The sequence below is a fragment of the Nomascus leucogenys genome, chromosome 22a (genome assembly GCF_006542625.1).
Source record: "Nomascus leucogenys isolate Asia chromosome 22a, Asia_NLE_v1, whole genome shotgun sequence".
Classification (NCBI taxonomy): domain Eukaryota; kingdom Metazoa; phylum Chordata; class Mammalia; order Primates; family Hylobatidae; genus Nomascus; species Nomascus leucogenys.
This window is the reverse complement of record NC_044402.1, coordinates 141,573,420-141,589,016: the sequence shown is the minus strand read 5'-3', so window position 1 is coordinate 141,589,016 and position 15,597 is coordinate 141,573,420. Positions and strand designations below refer to the sequence as shown.

General features: G+C 56.1%; 1 protein-coding gene across 3 annotated transcripts in view; it reads left to right on the top strand.

Moving 5' to 3' along the window:
- Window positions 1–14,215, top strand: part of HDLBP (high density lipoprotein binding protein) — an 89,722-nt gene extending 75,507 nt beyond the window's left edge. For 2 of the 3 annotated variants that reach the window (XM_030803352.1, XM_003278897.4), the window contains exons 18-28: window positions 1,418–1,639; window positions 2,090–2,308; window positions 3,100–3,238; window positions 5,046–5,200; window positions 6,122–6,226; window positions 6,460–6,594; window positions 7,702–7,845; window positions 10,646–10,831; window positions 11,312–11,428; window positions 11,586–11,714; window positions 11,860–12,323. In XM_030803352.1, the coding sequence (XP_030659212.1) occupies window positions 1,418–1,639; window positions 2,090–2,308; window positions 3,100–3,238; window positions 5,046–5,200; window positions 6,122–6,226; window positions 6,460–6,594; window positions 7,702–7,845; window positions 10,646–10,831; window positions 11,312–11,428; window positions 11,586–11,714; window positions 11,860–11,946 (1,638 nt within the window). In that variant the 3' untranslated portion in view covers window positions 11,947–12,323. Of the gene's footprint in view, window positions 1–1,417; window positions 1,640–2,089; window positions 2,309–3,099; window positions 3,239–5,045; window positions 5,201–6,121; window positions 6,227–6,459; window positions 6,595–7,701; window positions 7,846–10,645; window positions 10,832–11,311; window positions 11,429–11,585; window positions 11,715–11,859 lie in introns of all 3 variants that reach the window. The other variant, XM_030803351.1, reaches the window with a different exon arrangement.
- Window positions 14,216–15,597: the final 1,382 nt, after the last annotated feature.

Genomic DNA, 15,597 nt, shown 5'->3' with positions numbered 1-15,597 from the left:
GAGTCCTTCTCTGTCACCCAGACTGGAGTGCAGTGGCACCATCTTGGCTCACTGCAAGCTCCGCCTCCCGGGTTCACGCCATTCTCCTGCCTCAGCCTCCCGAGTAGCTGGGACTACAGGCGCCCGCCACCACACCCAGCTGATTTTTTGTATTTTTAGTAGAGACGGGGTTTCACCGTGTTAGCTAGGATGGTCTCGATCTCCTGACCTCGTGATCTGCCCGCCTCGGCCTCCCAAAGTGCTGGGATTACAGGCGTGAGCCACCGCGCCCGGCCCACTGTTTTGTGGATTCTTATTTTGTATGTCACAATCACGTGGTCTGTGGACAGTTATGTTTCTCTCTAATCTGCAGCCTTGTATTTCTTGTCTTTTTTGTTGTTGTGGTTATTAGATTGATGTTTTTGTCTTTATGTTTAACCAGCCTTGCATTTCTGGAGGAATCCCTGCTTGGTTTGGTAGGTTGTCTTTGGCCATATTGCTAGATTGGATTTGCCTAATTGATTGCCTGATTTTTGACTAATGCTGCTACTTGTGGATGTCTTTGAAAAGCAGCGGAGTCTCTAGGTGGTATTTGGTGAAACCTGCACTTGAAAGATAGCAAAGTTGTTATTTAATATTTTTATGCTAGCATATTTTTCTTTGGTATTCTTGCTTGTGGGCCAGGTCTTGGGTCCAGAGAAAGGCAAGAGCTCCCCGTGTGGACCTGAGTCCCGTGGAGCAGCGCCCTTCTCGGGGCCCCTGCATGGGTCTGCCAGAGGCGCTGGTGTCCACAAGTACAGTGTCCGGGGCCTTTCCAGGACCCTCGTTTCTTCCTGCCACACAAGGGGTGTCGTGCTACATGAGGCCTCTGAGGACTGGTCTCTAACTGCAGCCTTGGTTGGCTTGTGTCCCTCTGAGCTTGAGCTTGGGGAGTGGCTGGTTTTGTGGGGGCTGATCTGCAGCACTCGTGGGAGGAAAGGAAGCCTGGCCCAGATTTGTGTGTGCTTGGTCTGGGAGCGTGGTGCAAACCTCTTGGGCAGCTTGCTTCCTGCTCTGCTGGGCGCACCCCGCGCTCCCCAGGACGTGCACTCTGCCCACACACCGTCCAGCGTGTTGCTCCCTCCTCCCCCGGTGCAGATCAGAAATGGAGAAGTTTGGTCAGTGCTTGTAAGTGGCAGGACCAGGGTTCTAAGCCTGTGTTCACCACCAGCAGCATCTGATTGTTGTGGAAGAGAAGTATGTGTACAGTCTGTCTGGGTATTCATCTGTTTATTCAGTGAGGTGCGCTAGCCCCATTTTGGGGGTATTGGTGCAACATCAGGACACTGGTGACAATGTAAGGGGAGCCTGAGCTTGCTGTCCTACAGGCCCTGTTGTCTTCCTCACTGTGGTCCAGGCATGTGGTGTCAGGCTAACACAGTGGGATTGGTTTCTGCAGCAAACCAAGAGTTTCACTGTTGACATCCGCGCCAAGCCAGAATACCACAAATTCCTCATCGGCAAGGGGGGCGGCAAAATTCGCAAGGTGCGCGACAGCACTGGAGCACGCGTCATCTTCCCTGCGGCTGAGGACAAGGACCAGGACCTAATCACCATCATTGGAAAGGAGGACGCCGTCCGAGAGGCACAGAAGGAGCTAGAGGCCTTGATCCAAAACCTGGTAGGGAGCGGGCCCCGGCGGCCGACTGCGGGGGCGGTGATGGGGAGCGGGCCGACTGCGGGGGCGGTGATGGGGAGCGGTGATGGGGAGCGGGCCTCGGTGGCCGACTGCAGGGGCGGTGATGGGGAGCAGGCCTCGGCGGCCGACTGCAGGGCGGTGATGGGGGCAGGCCTCGGCGGCCGACTGCGGGGGCGGTGATGGGGAGCGGTGATGGGGGGCGGGCCTCGGTGGCCGACTGCGGGGGCGGTGATGGGGAGCGGGCCTCGGCAGCCGACTCTGCGGGGGCGGTGATGGGGAGCGGGCCTCGGCGGCCAACTCTGTGGGGGCGGTGATGGGGAGCGGGCCTGGGTGGCCGACTCTGTGGGGGCGGTGATGGGGAGCGGGCCTTGGCGGCCGACTGCGGGGAAGGTGATGGGGTGGCTTACCTTCCATCTCTTCTTAACACCGCAGGATAATGTGGTGGAAGACTCCATGCTGGTGGACCCCAAGCACCACCGCCACTTCGTCATCCGAAGAGGCCAGGTCTTGCGGGAGATTGCTGAAGAGTATGGCGGGGTGATGGTCAGCTTCCCACGCTCGGGCACACAGAGCGACAGAGTCACCCTCAAGGGTGCCAAGGACTGCGTGGAGGCCGCCAAGAAACGCATTCAGGAGATCATTGAGGACCTGGTAGGCACTTGGGTGCTCGGGGAGGGGTTCTCACCCCCCAATGGCCACTCACCGAAGCCGTGTATGGGTGTTCGCTCCACCCTGCAGGGGGGTGACTCCCTCATACAGCCCCGGAAGGCTTCAGAAGGGGCTTTCTGGTGCTCGCTCTTCTTTCCTCAGCCTGTCTGGCCTCCTTACTGATGAGAATTCTGCCTGTGAGAAGCACTTAAAAAAAAAAAAAGGAGAGAGAAGGAGAAGGGGAGAGGAGAGAGAGAGGAAAGAAAGCAAGAGAATAAAAAATGCAGTCTGTGTAAGGGATCAGAAAAAATGAAAATGCAGGCTAAGGGGTCAGCTCTCTTCTCCCCTCTGTGAAGGAAAGAAAATCAGTTTGAGGGCATCCACGTGAATCCATGGGAAGTCGCGAGAAGACGTGGTCTTTTTTACAGAGTGTCCCCTCCAGGCCACTCCCCTGCCAGGGCCTTGGCTGCCCTTTCCCTGATAATCAAGTCTGATGCCTCCTCATGGAGTCAGAGGCTACCCCAGGAGGTCCCACTCCCTTGGCTGAATTGGCCACCCTCCAGGGACGGCACCTGACCTTCTGGGACACATTTCAGAGGAGGCCCACCCCCTTGGACCTGTCCTGCTACCTCCCTCCTCCCTGCGCCTGGAGCCCTGGACTCGGGAGAAGGGGAGCATCTGTGCCAAGTGGCTGTAGAGGACAGGGAGGAAGGTGGTGTAAAGAGTGCTGTAAAACTTGTCCTAAGGAATTTAATCTTTGCTCTTTTCTTTTTTCTTTGTGTACCTCCCTCCAGGAAGCTCAGGTGACATTAGAATGTGCTATACCCCAGAAATTCCATCGATCTGTCATGGGCCCCAAAGGTTCCAGAATCCAGCAGATTACTCGGGATTTCAGTGTTCAAATTAAATTCCCAGACAGAGAAGAGAACCCAGGTGGGTCCCCCATTAGCCCTGTTCTGCTTGTTACTAGTGGTGCCTCCCATGGGAGAGGCGGAGCTATCGTACATACTGGTGAGGCTCTTTCCTGTCTCTGCTAGAAAACCAGCTGTGTATTCTGGGGGCTTCCAGAGGTTCAGGGTCACTCCCTGGCCGTTAAAAGATGGACCGTGTCAGTTATTGACAGAGTGACCTGGTGACCTTCATATGTCTTAGAGACACACAAGGTAGCCAGTCCCAAGGCGATGAGGAGCGTGCAGCCTCATCCTCGGGCGTCCCGAGTTCAGTCCCAGTGATTCTCATGACATCGTTTGGATCGCATGAGCCCTGTCGTAGAGCTTCCTCCTCCACACCTCCTGTCACTGTGGGGTGTCCCCTATGAGGCAGGCAGCTGCAGCCTCTGGCTGGCCAGAGGGCACCATCCAAGTGGCCGGCAGTGCTTCTAGGAGGGCATTCAGCTCCCCGTACCATGCTTGCCCCAGCTCTGCTCATGTACCTGGCGGTGGGGAGGCGACCTGTGGGATGCCGGTCGGTTGCATCTCCCTCTCTTGCTCTGCATTTGTGAAACAAAAGGTATGCTCTCCACTCTGTGTATCAGTCTTGGTTGAGCTGTTTGGGTGGCAGGTGGCCCTGCAGCCTGCTGAGTTCACATAGGGTCATCTCTCTGGGCATCCAGGAAGCATGTCACACACAGCCATTCAAGCCCCTTTGTTTCCTGAGAGTACAGGCTGTTTTGAGTAGGAAACTAATAAACTCATACTGCACTCCGTCTATGTTTTACATTTCAGTGGTTAAAACTTTGATTTTGATAGAATTTCACAGAATAGTATAAAGACACATCCTGTGGCACCAGTTTCTTTTCTCAGCTTCTCCCCTTTTACACACATTTTTTTTTCTGAATGTAATTTTTAGACATGTCCCTTTGTTCATGGTGGGTATTTTCTTAGAACAAGGACATTCTCTTACGTAATTCTAGCACATTTATCGGAATCAGATCTAACATTATATAACAGTAGTATCTAATATGTTGTCAGTATTCAAATTTGCCAGTTTCTCTCCTTCAGAAACACCTACTTCCCCACCCTAGGATCACCCTTGATTTTAGGCAGGCGTCTGTCTGGTCTCCTGCTCATTTATTTACATCACACACCGCCTGGGTTCTGTCTTAGTGATACTTATTGTTGTGGTGTCTATTTTGGTACACACGTGGTGTCCCAGTGTGGCCTGTAGGAGCCCCTCCAGCTGTCTTCTGTGTCCTGTTCACACGCCCCTTCACTCCTGGGGCTTTCGCTTTCTGGCAGAAGGAGCTGGCACAGGTTTACCTTGGCCTCGCCCTTTCTGTCTCCCCTAGACCTCTCACCCCCCTTCCCACTGCCTCTCCCGGGTGGGGCTGCGTGCCAGCCGCCTTCCCTGATGAGCCCTCCCTCACAGTCAAGCCCCACATGTGCAGTGGGCCTGCCCTGTGTTCCTCCCATGAACTAACTCATCTGATCTCACTGAAGCCTCCGCTGTAGTTGCTGTTAGCTTCATTTTCAAGGTGAAGAAGGGAGACACAGAGCTCACAGCCTCCCTGCAAAGCCTTCAGTGCCCTCCCCCAAGGTCTGGGAGCCCTCTTTGAGGCTGCTGTGGGGACGTCCTATCTGCTCTCCCTGCACAGACCGAGACCTCCTGAAGGACAGGATTGGTTTTCCCCTGCTTTTACCACCCAGCACCCAGCAGGTGCCTCACAGACGTATGCATTCTGAACAAGGTGTGGGGTCTCTTCCAGCAGCTGTCAGCTGTCCCTTTGCCCCTTTCTCTCTAGTTCACAGTACAGAGCCAGTTGTCCAGGAGAATGGGGACGAAGCTGGGGAGGGGAGAGAGGCTAAAGATTCTGACCCCGGCTCTCCAAGGAGGTGTGACATCATCATCATCTCTGGCCGGAAAGAAAAGTGTGAAGCTGCCAAGGAAGCCCTGGAGGTATGTGTCCATGTGCCCCCTCCACCCCGCCAAGGCCCAGTCAGCAGGCCCCTGGGGGAGACACATGGCCTGGACGGGATGGATAGTTGCCCAAGTGGCAGTGGCAGTGGAGCTAGCCCTCTTGCTCCTGCCGTGTGCGCACAGGCTGTCTGGCTGTGCTCCTTGGCTGGACACAAGAGTTTGGGGAGGCCACCTCCCTTCACCAAGGCTCCGGGTTCTGTAGCCCCTTTCTGGGACAGCTGCATGGGATCCGGCCTCTCAGGCCCACGGTGGGGATGGGGGCTGTGGAAGGGTCTCAGCTGCAGGGGGACGAATGTGACCTCCAGTTGCAGCGTCTCCCTCCTCGTGAGTGGGGTCCTCAGGCCTGGCTCACCTTGTGTGCGATCAGTGTTGAGTGCCACCTGCATGTGGGATGCTGCTCTCAGTGCTGCGGTGCCACAGCACACAGATAGTTCTCACGTTGCAGTGGAGAGACAAGCAGTCAACACAGATATAAATGCTGTGGCAAGAAAGGGCAGGTTCTGGAGGTGAGGGGCGGTGGGGGAGCCAGGGCAGGGAAGGTGAGTAGTGGTCCGAGAGTCCCTTGTGACACCTCATGGGCGTCGGTCAAAGCCGCCGTGACCCCAAGGATGTACCAGGAGTCGGTCTCTCCTCCTACGTGGGCCTGAAGGGGCTGCTGTAATTCAGGAGGGTAGGCTTGGGATGAAGGGTCTGGAATTTCTGTCTGCCAGCATTAACCTAATGCAAATCTTTTCCCATTCTTTTCTATTGAATTAAAGGTCCTGGTGGCATTGTCAGGTGGGGCACATTGCTGCTGTCATAGGGCTGTTTGCCTTGTGTTTCGTGGAGCCCCACTGCTGAGCTTACAAGGTCACTCTGCTCTCAGCTCCCACGGCCTAACCATGACCATCCTCCCTGCAGGCATTGGTTCCTGTCACCATTGAAGTAGAGGTGCCCTTTGACCTTCACCGTTACGTTATTGGACAGAAAGGAAGTGGGATCCGCAAGATGATGGATGAGTTTGAGGTAGACCCCTTTCCCGGGAGGCCACATCACAGGAGTGGCCTGTCGCACCCCTCCTGAGTGCCAGTGCCCTTTCTCAACTTCTTGTTGACCTTGCCTCCTCCTGCTCGGATTGGGCGCTGACTTCCCTTCACGGCGGGTGGGCTTCCCTCTCGCTTCTTCTGGGTCCCAGGGCCAGTGGACTCTCTCCTGTTCTCTGAGGTCCTGAACATCAAGTCAGCCCCCTCTTCACGCAGGTGAACATACATGTCCCGGCACCTGAGCTGCAGTCTGACATCATCGCCATCACGGGCCTCGCTGCAAATTTGGACCGGGCCAAGGCTGGACTGCTGGAGCGTGTGAAGGAGCTACAGGCCGAGCAGGAGGACCGGGTGAGCAGGAGGTGGCCAGGGTGCAGCCCGGAGCCATGGTACTCAGCTTTGGGCACATGTCAGAATCTAGGGAAGTTCTTCAAGATCCCAGCATCCCAGTTACATCTGGGTGGCTGGAGGTGAGATGCAGGCAGTGCCAGGATGCAGTCAGCATCCAGAGGTCTTGCTGTGGAACTAGCCAAGAACATGGCACCTTTCTCTTTTTCACAAAAAAGTGACAAAGTTGGACTTCTGTGTAAATTTGCAGTTTCTCTCAAAACCAAATCAGAGTGATACCTCAGACCCACAGGAAAGGTCAAGGTTGCGAGAGGCCCCCAAGCATGTGCCATGCAGTGAGGACGAGCATCAGGGGACCCCCCAACTACCTCTAGCACAGGGTGGTCAAAGGGCAGGGACTTCCTGCTAAGCAGGGATGAAACCCCCCCCAACCTCTGGCAGGGCTGACGTTTGGAGGATTGTGTGAGCAGAGTGCTGCAGACAGGAGCGGGGGTTCTGGAACTTGGAGCAGACTGTGCTGGGGTGGTGGTTTGCTGAGGGGGTTGGCTTTCCACTCCTCCCGTCAGCACGTCGAGTCTGGTGAATGGGGTGGAGCTCGTGAAACTCACACGTCCTCGGTGTACCCCTGCGTGGACTCTGGGTTGTCTCCTGCAGCCAGGTCATACCTGTAGCCTTTGGCCATAGGTGTTCAGGGGCTGTGGCCGCCCGCTGTTCTTGGTCTGCATCTGCCCCAGTCCTAAAAAGATCCAGAGCATTTCTGTGCATATCCATCAGATCCCTGTTTTGACAAATGAGGAGAGGAGGGCCCCAAGCTCGTGACTCACTGCCCAGCTCTGTCAGTTCCTGAGCACGATCCTCGCAAGTGGCCCCAAGCCCTCTTTTGAAGGATTTATAGACCTCCTTGTGGAGCAGCCAAGTTCCCTGGTTCTCATTATTAGCAGATGATGGAAGGTGGCAGAGGTCAGACCAGAGAGATGGCAGACCATTACAGACCACGGGTTACAGAACACTGCAGCATCTCCCGTGTCCTATGACCAGGGCGGAAGGGGAATGGGGTCACAGGGTGGGTCAGCTCAATCTTTGCCTCATTCTTGCTCCTTTCATTTGTAGGCTTTAAGGAGTTTTAAGCTGAATGTCACTGTAGACCCCAAATACCATCCCAAGATTATTGGGAGAAAGGGGGCAGTAATTACCCAAATCCGGTTGGAGCATGACGTGAACATCCAGTTTCCTGATAAGGACGATGGGAACCAGGTGAGAGCCTCGGTTGGAGTGTGTCGGGGGCAGAGGCGCTTGTTGACCTTTGCCGTGACTTGGGAGCAGTAACCAGATGTGCCTAGATGGGGGTTCGAGGGCCAAGTTGAGAGTGGCAAGTCTCTGAGGACCTGATTCTGGCCTGAGGTTGGGCTGTGTCTGGGCACTTGCCAGATGGGTGAGGTCTCTGGCACTATGTACCATCTGGGGCCTGGGGCATTTTCTCCTGTGTCTCCTTCGCTCCAGCTGGGTCCTTGATCAGTGGCGCCTCCAGGTATAGCTCATTCACCTGTCACCCGGGCCTCTCTGGGGCTCCCAAGGGCTCTGGGGATCAGGTGGACGTTTCTCTGCAGCCCCAGCTGCAAACACCATTGTGCTTGCCGGGTGGTCCTTAGTAAACTGTTGTTGTTACTTCCTCCAAATTGCAGCGCCACCCCCCTGCCACTGGCTCTCATGGCCTCCTGCTTCACTCAGAACAAAATGAAAGGCAGCCCCGTCCCCTCTCTGGGCCCTACCACCTGGCATGCAGGGCAGCCTCGCCCAACAGCCCCATGTCTGTCTGGCTCCCTCTTGCACACACTTCCCAGGCTTGGTCTTTCCTGGCTCTGGCATTCTGCTGGGGTGTCTGCTTCCTAGGCGTGTCCGGCACAGCTTTGCCCACAGTGGGAGACCAGCAAGCCTTGGTGGCCACGGTTGTGCTGGCTTCCAGAAACAGTCAGCAGACCCTCTGGCAGCAGAGCCCCTCCACACCTCTCGCTCCCACTGCCTCTCGCAGCAAAGCCCCTCCGTGCCTCTCACTCCCACTGTGGACGTGCCGCCCAGGGTTTTCCGCTGCTTCACCTTCCCCTTCTTCCTCCCCAGCTTCTTGTTTCCTTTTGGATTTTTGAGTCACACACACACCAGCCAGGCCAGGAGGGCCCTCCTGCACCCTGCCTCCTCCGGCTCCCACATCCTCTTCCCTCCCCACGTACATTTTTAAATTTTTAGTCTTGATCTTGAGAGTTCTTGTTTTTGAGAGAGAGTCTTGTTCTGTCGCCCCAGCTGGAGTGCAGTGGCGCGATCTTGGCTCACTGTAACCTCTGCCTCCCGGGTTGAAGTGATTCTCCTGCCTCAACCTCCCAAATAGCTGGGGCTACAGCTGTGAGCCACCACTCCCAGCCCAAGAGTTTAGCTCTTTTAAGCCCCTCCACCCTTATTGCCTTTTACTGCCCTCCACTATTCTATATAATTATCAACCTTAAAAGTCATTATAGGTGAGGCACAGTGGCTCACGCCTGTAATCCCAACACTTTTGGAGGCCGAGGTAGGTGGATCACCTGAGGTCAGGAGTTCAAGGCCAACCTGACCAACATGGCAAAAGCCTGTCTCTACTAAAAATACAAAAATTAGCCAGGCATGGTTGCGTGCACCTGTAATCCCAGCTACTTGGGAGGCTGACATGAGAATAGCTTGAACCCAGGAGGCAGAGGTTGCAGTGAGCTGAGATCATGCCATTGCGCTCCAGCCTGGGCAACAGAGCGAGACTCCATCTAAAAAAAAAAAAAAAAAGTCATTTAGCAATTAGACTATTCCATCTAATACACCATGAGCCAAGTGGGGTGGAGCAGTCATTTCTTCACAGGCAGCTTTTTCCTGTGAGCTGTGCTTCGGATCGTGAGCTTCTATACCTGGCGGCACGCGGGTGGTGCCTGAGGCTGTCAGCTCTGCTGGGCCACGGTGGGTGGGGCTGCTGCCTCCCGCTCTGGCATTTTGCTTCAGTCTGGACAGAAGCTTCTTGGGCTGCTGCTCTGTTGTCTGTAGGTTAAGTCTTTCTGCTCGTTTCCTTTCCAGGCATTTGTCCCTGTCCTGTAGTCCTGTTGAGTGATGGTGCTTCTCGTGTTGTGATGTGTCCCCGTCTTCTAGTCCTGTTGTGTGATGGTTTTTGTGTTGTGGACGTGTTGTTTTCGCCGATTGTGGGCTACAGGTGTTTTGTGACCACGTTTCCTTCTCTGTGCCCTCAACTGTCCGCCTGGTCTGCTTGCCTGCTATCCCGAGTCTGGCATGGTGTCTCCTGTCCATTTGTATGGCCCAAGGAAGGCCTGAGAAGGTGGAACTCTGCGTGAGGGAGGGGCTCGCTGAGGAATGCCAGCCAGCCAGCCTCCAGCACAAAGATGCCTCCAGACTGTGGCCCACGTGGGCAAAGCAGCAGGAAGCTGAGGGGCTTGGGGCTTTGTCTTTGCCCTGCTGTCCTTGAGTCCAGGGTTCTTGCCCGTCAGTGTCTCCTTTGTGTTTGAGGACAAATGTCCTTTTTTGTTGTGTAATTCACTGTCTTTCGGGTGGAGTTTGGGAAGAGATGGAAGCTGAGTGGACATTGGTTTTTTGTGTTGTTTGTTTGTTTGTTTTGAGACGGAGTTTGGAGTGCAGTGGCGCGATCTCGGCTCACAGCAACCTCCGCCTCCCGGGTTCAAGCGATTCTCCTGCCTCAGCCCCCGGAGTAGCTGGGATTACAGGCGTGCACCACCATGCCCAGCTAATATTGTATTTTTAGTAGAGGCGGGGTTTCTCCATGTTGGTCAGGCTGGTCACGAACTCCGGACCTCAGGTGATCCGCCCGCCTCGGCCTCCTAAAGTGCTGGGATTACAGGCGTGAGCCACCACGCCCGGCCCTGAGTGAGCATTGTTAACCTCTTGTTTTAAATCAGCCGTTATGCTGCTTTCCATCTTCTCTCTCCTGAGCTGTTTTCCTCAGCAGTGGGGGCCGGCTCTTGCCCCCGCCGGGAATCCCAGTAAGGCATCCCCTGACTACATTCTCCTTTTTCAGCCCCAGGACCAAATTACCATCACAGGGTACGAAAAGAACACAGAAGCTGCCAGGGACGCTATATTGAGAATTGTGGGTGAACTTGAGCAGATGGTTTCTGAGGATGTCCCACTGGACCACCGCGTTCACGCCCGCATCATCGGTGCCCGCGGCAAAGCCATTCGCAAAATCATGGACGAATTCAAGGTGAGCAGGCTGGAAGCAGTGGGTGAGCGTCCTCTCTCACCAGGGGCACCTGGCTGGCCAGAAGAAAGGGGAGGGCATGGCCTTCCCCTCATGATGAGGCCACAACCCCAGGGCTGGCAGTGGAACTGTCCTCATGGACACCATGGGTCAGTGCAGACGATGGCCTGTGTGAGGCTGCACTGTCACGGTGGCGCATTAGGAGGGCATCTCCTTGACAGTTGCCTGGCGAGCTCCTCCTCTGTGGGTGGGAATTTCATGCAGGAGCGCACGGGTACGTGCTCTGGCCCTCTGTCTGCTGCAAACAAGGTGCTCCCGAGATAACCTAACTTGATGTGGTGGTGAGGCTGACTTCAGAACAACTCTGAAACCAGATTTTAAAATGTTTGCTAACTCAGAAAATGCTTCACTAGAAATAGACACATAGTTTCAACCCTTTCCTCACTTGGAGTCCCCTCATCTGACGTTGCACACCCCTTCCAGGTGGACATTCGCTTCCCACAGAGCGGAGCCCCAGACCCCAACTGCGTCACTGTGACGGGGCTCCCCGAGAACGTGGAGGAAGCCATCGACCACATCCTCAACCTGGAGGAGGAATACGTGAGTCTGGGTGGGCCTTGGAGCCCCAGCCAGGAGCTTCAGGGGACAAGGTGGCACTTGTGTTTCCAGAGGCAGGCGAGGTGCAGGGGTGAGCAGGCGAGCAGGATGCTGGGGGTGCTGGGCAGACTGACCCTGTCTTCCTGTCCTCTGCCTGCAGCTGGCTGACGTGGTGGACAGTGAGGCGCTGCAGGTATACATGAAACCCCCAGCACACGAAGAGGCCAAAGCACCTTCCAGAGGCTTTGTGGTGCGGGACGCACCCTGGACCGCCAGCAGCAGTGAGAAGGTCAGATGTGGGCTTCTGCCCTCCTGGGTCCCAGGGAGGGTGGGCGGGCAGGCGGGCTTGGTGTCCCGAGGGTGGCAGCTGCGTTGGAAGCTGCTTGCGAGTTGGGGAGCAACCCCTCCTGAAGCTGTGTCCTCTCTCTGCACAGGCTCCTGACATGAGCAGCTCTGAGGAATTTCCCAGCTTTGGGGCTCAGGTGGCTCCCAAGACCCTCCCTTGGGGCCCCAAACGATAATGATCAAAAAGCAGAAACCTCTCCAGCCTGCTGACCCGAACCCAACCACACAATGGTTTGTCTCAATCTGACCCAGCGGCTGGACCCTCCGTAAATTGTTGACGCTCTTCCCCCTTCCCGAGGTCTCACAGGGAGCCTGGCACCTGGCTGTGTGTGCGGCCGCTCCTCCAGGCCTGGCCGTGCCTGCTCAGGACCTGCTCCACTGTTTAACACTAAACCAAGGTCATGAGCATTCGTGCTAAGATAACAGACTCCAGCTCCTGGTCCACCCGGCATGTCAGCACTCTGACCTTCATCACGAGAGCTCCGCAGCTGTGGCTAGGATTCGACTTCCTGTGTCATGGCCTCAGGAAATAAACGTCCTTGACTTTATAAAAGCCAAACGTTTGCCCTCTTCCTTTCCCACCTCCCTACTGCCAGTTTCCCGTGGTCCAGACCGTCCTGTTTGTGGAGTGCAGTCAGCCTCCTCCAGCTGCCAAAGCGCCTCAGCACAGGTGTCAGGGGTGCAAGGAAGACCTGGCTCTGGACAGCAGGAGGCAGGTTCCTGGAGCTGGGGGGTGACCTGAGAGGCAGAGGGTGACGGGTTCTCAGACAGTTCTGATTTTACCTGCCGTGGGGTCTGAAAGCACCAAGGGTGCTCAGCCTGAGGTCTGGTGAGTGGAGCCTGGAGGCAAGGTGGTAGGCACCATCTGGGTGCCCTGTGGCCGTCAGTGTCTGCTGTGATTGAGATGCACACAGGATGGGGGAGGTAGGGCCTTATGCTTGTCCTCAGTGGGGGCAGTTTGCCTTAGATGACAGCTGGGCTTCTCTTCACAGCACCTGCAGCCCCTCCCTGCCCCTGCCCTAGAGGCTGTGTGTTCAGTTGCCTTCTTTCTACCTCAGCCGGCATGGAGTGGTCTGTGCAATTAGTACCACCCCACACACTCGTCTCTTGATTGAGACATTTCTGGTGGTTATGGGTTTCCCGTGGAGCTGGGGGTGGGCGCCGTGTACCAAAGCTAGAGGCTGGCGCTCTCCCTCAGCACAGGTGGGTCAGTGGCCAGCAGGCCCATCCGGAGTGGGCACTCCCACCCCGCCCACAGGCATACAGATGTGCAGGCCAGCCCCTAGGAGCAGGTCCCGGGTGACTGGCAGTTTTCACGGTCCAGGGCCGAGAGACGATGGCATGGGGCCTGGAGCACAAGCTAGAGCAGAATGCAGACCACACCACTGGATGCCGAGAGCCCCTGCTCTCCGAGGGAGGCATCTGTGTCGTGCTGTGAGGGCTGAGGACAGGGCCCTAGTCTCTGGTTTTCTGGTCTTCCCATCCTTATCTCTGTCCCCCACAGAGGTGACTGAGCTGCTAGCAAGTTGTCCTGTCCCAGGTACTTGAGTTACGGAAAAGCTGACTAACGCCCATCCATCTCACAGCCCTTCTCTGGGGACAGTCGCTTCCGCCTTGACACCTCACTGTCAGTTGAATAACTCAAGCTTGGTCATCTTCAGACTCTGCAATTCCTGAGTAGACCCAGAACGGCTTAGCCCAAGTCTAGCTGCAGCTGCCTTGACAAGTCCCCATTTGCTCAGGCAGCCCTGAATGGGCCTGTTTACAGGAATGGTAAATTGGGATCGGAAGGAATCTATCCTCCGGCTTCACAGGCTAGGGTGACCACGGCTTAGGAAACTGGGAAAGAAAGCAAGGCCCTTTTCCTGCCTTTCCCGGGATCTGTCTCCTCCACCTCCACGGGAGAGGCCAGCGGGGAAGGATGGTCACTTCTTCCCCATCTGCATGAGTTCCGGAACTCTGCCATGTTGGCTGCTTGCTTCCAGCTCCCCCCAGTCTCCATCCCAGCAGGTTCCTCCTGTCTTTTCTACAGTGTCCTAAAACATCCTGTCCCTACCCTCTCCCAAAGGTAAATTTTAATTCTCACCAAATTTTGCACATCTCTGTATGTTGCTTGATGTCTTAGACGCAAGCCCTTTCCTAAACTGTTTTCAGTGCGCGCGCTCTTTTTCCTTTGGGTGGTTGTTGTAAGGGCGATGAAATGACTGTCCCCAGGCCTGTCTCCCTGAAGCCTCTGTGCTGTCAGGAGAGCCCCGGGCAGGGGTGAGGCGTGTGTGTGCTTTTCCTCCTTGTTGGATGTCTTCCATATCATCTGTTTCCATTGCTACAATCCATCCCTTGGCCTTAACTTTGGAATTTGGAGATTATATGCAAACGTGTGTAAAGGCTCATGAATATGGATGACACTGGAATTTTATAAATTCTAAAATAAAACCCGAAACCAGATGTAGCATGCTGGGACTCATTTTGTCACGCTGCCGCCTGAGTGTTCTCTTTCTTGTCACCGTGGAGTGGTGACTGGCATCCGTGGGTAGTTCATCTTTGGCGTGATTTTCTCAGCAGTTCTCAACACTGTGTTCAACAGCCCCTCGAGAGCCACATTAAGGGAGACCCAGGTGTGGTCATGGTAAGAGGGTGGCTGCCTGTCCCTGTCCTCTGGCCGCCAGCCAGTCAGCAGCTGCCCTGCAGCCCTCCTCGTTGAGGGTGCACAGCTGTCCTGGTGGAGCAGCACCTGCCACTCCCTTTTCGGACTCTGCCAGTGTCAGTGGCATTCCTGGCACCCTGGACCCAGCTCGTGAGTTATGACGAACTGAGTTGGTGGGGGGTGCGGACGGAGGCCTCGGCTGGAGGAGGAGGGGGGAGGGGGCGTTGAGTGGAAGGAGCCACCCCAGTCACCTGAGTGGCAGGCCATACCGGGAAGAGTCGAGAGGGAATTAGTGTCCCTGCTGCTGACTGGGCTGGTTCCCACCTGGGAAGACGGGTGTGGCAGTTCCTCTTAAAGCCAAACATGTTGGCCGGGTGCGGTGGCTCACGCCTGTAATCCCCAGCACTTTGGGAGGCCGAGGCAGGCGGATCACGAGGTCAGGAGATCGAGACTATCCTGGCTAACACGATGAAACCCCATCTCTGCTAAAAATACAAAAATTTATCCAGGCGTGGTGGCATGTGCCTGTAGTCCCAGCTACTCAGGAGGTTGGGGCAGGAGAATGGCGTGAACCCGGGAGACGGAGCTTGCAATGAGCCGAGATCGCACCACTGCACTCCAGCCTGGGCGACAGAGCGAGACTCCATCTCAAAATAAAAAAAGCCGAACATTTTACCCCTGACCCAGCAGTTCTGTTGGGCCCTAAATATGCCACCCACAGCAAAGCACACAGCTGCAAAATGACCCCAAGCCACACATGAAGCAGCCCAGCAGCCCAAGGAGGGGCTGAGATGGATGCTCGGCACAGATGGAGCTCGTGCGGTGTCTCGCGGCAGATGCCAAACACAAAGTCCCCAGTTCCATCCCTGCCTGGTGGCCGAGGTGGTGGCTACTCTGGATGGGAGGGGGTCACAGGGTAGGGCGCACGTGGGCATTGGGGCCCTGGATGGGAGAGGATCACAGGGTAGGGCGCATGTGGGCATCGGGGCCCTGGATGGGAGAGGGTCACAGGGTAGGGCGCACGTGGGCATCGGGGCCCTGGATGGGAGAGGGTCACAGGGTAGGGCGCACGTGGGCATGGGGGGGGGGGGGGGGCATCGGGGCCCTGGATGGGAGAGGGTCACAGGGTAGGGCGCACGTGGGCATCGGGGCCCTGGATGGGAGAGGGTCACAGGGTAGGGCG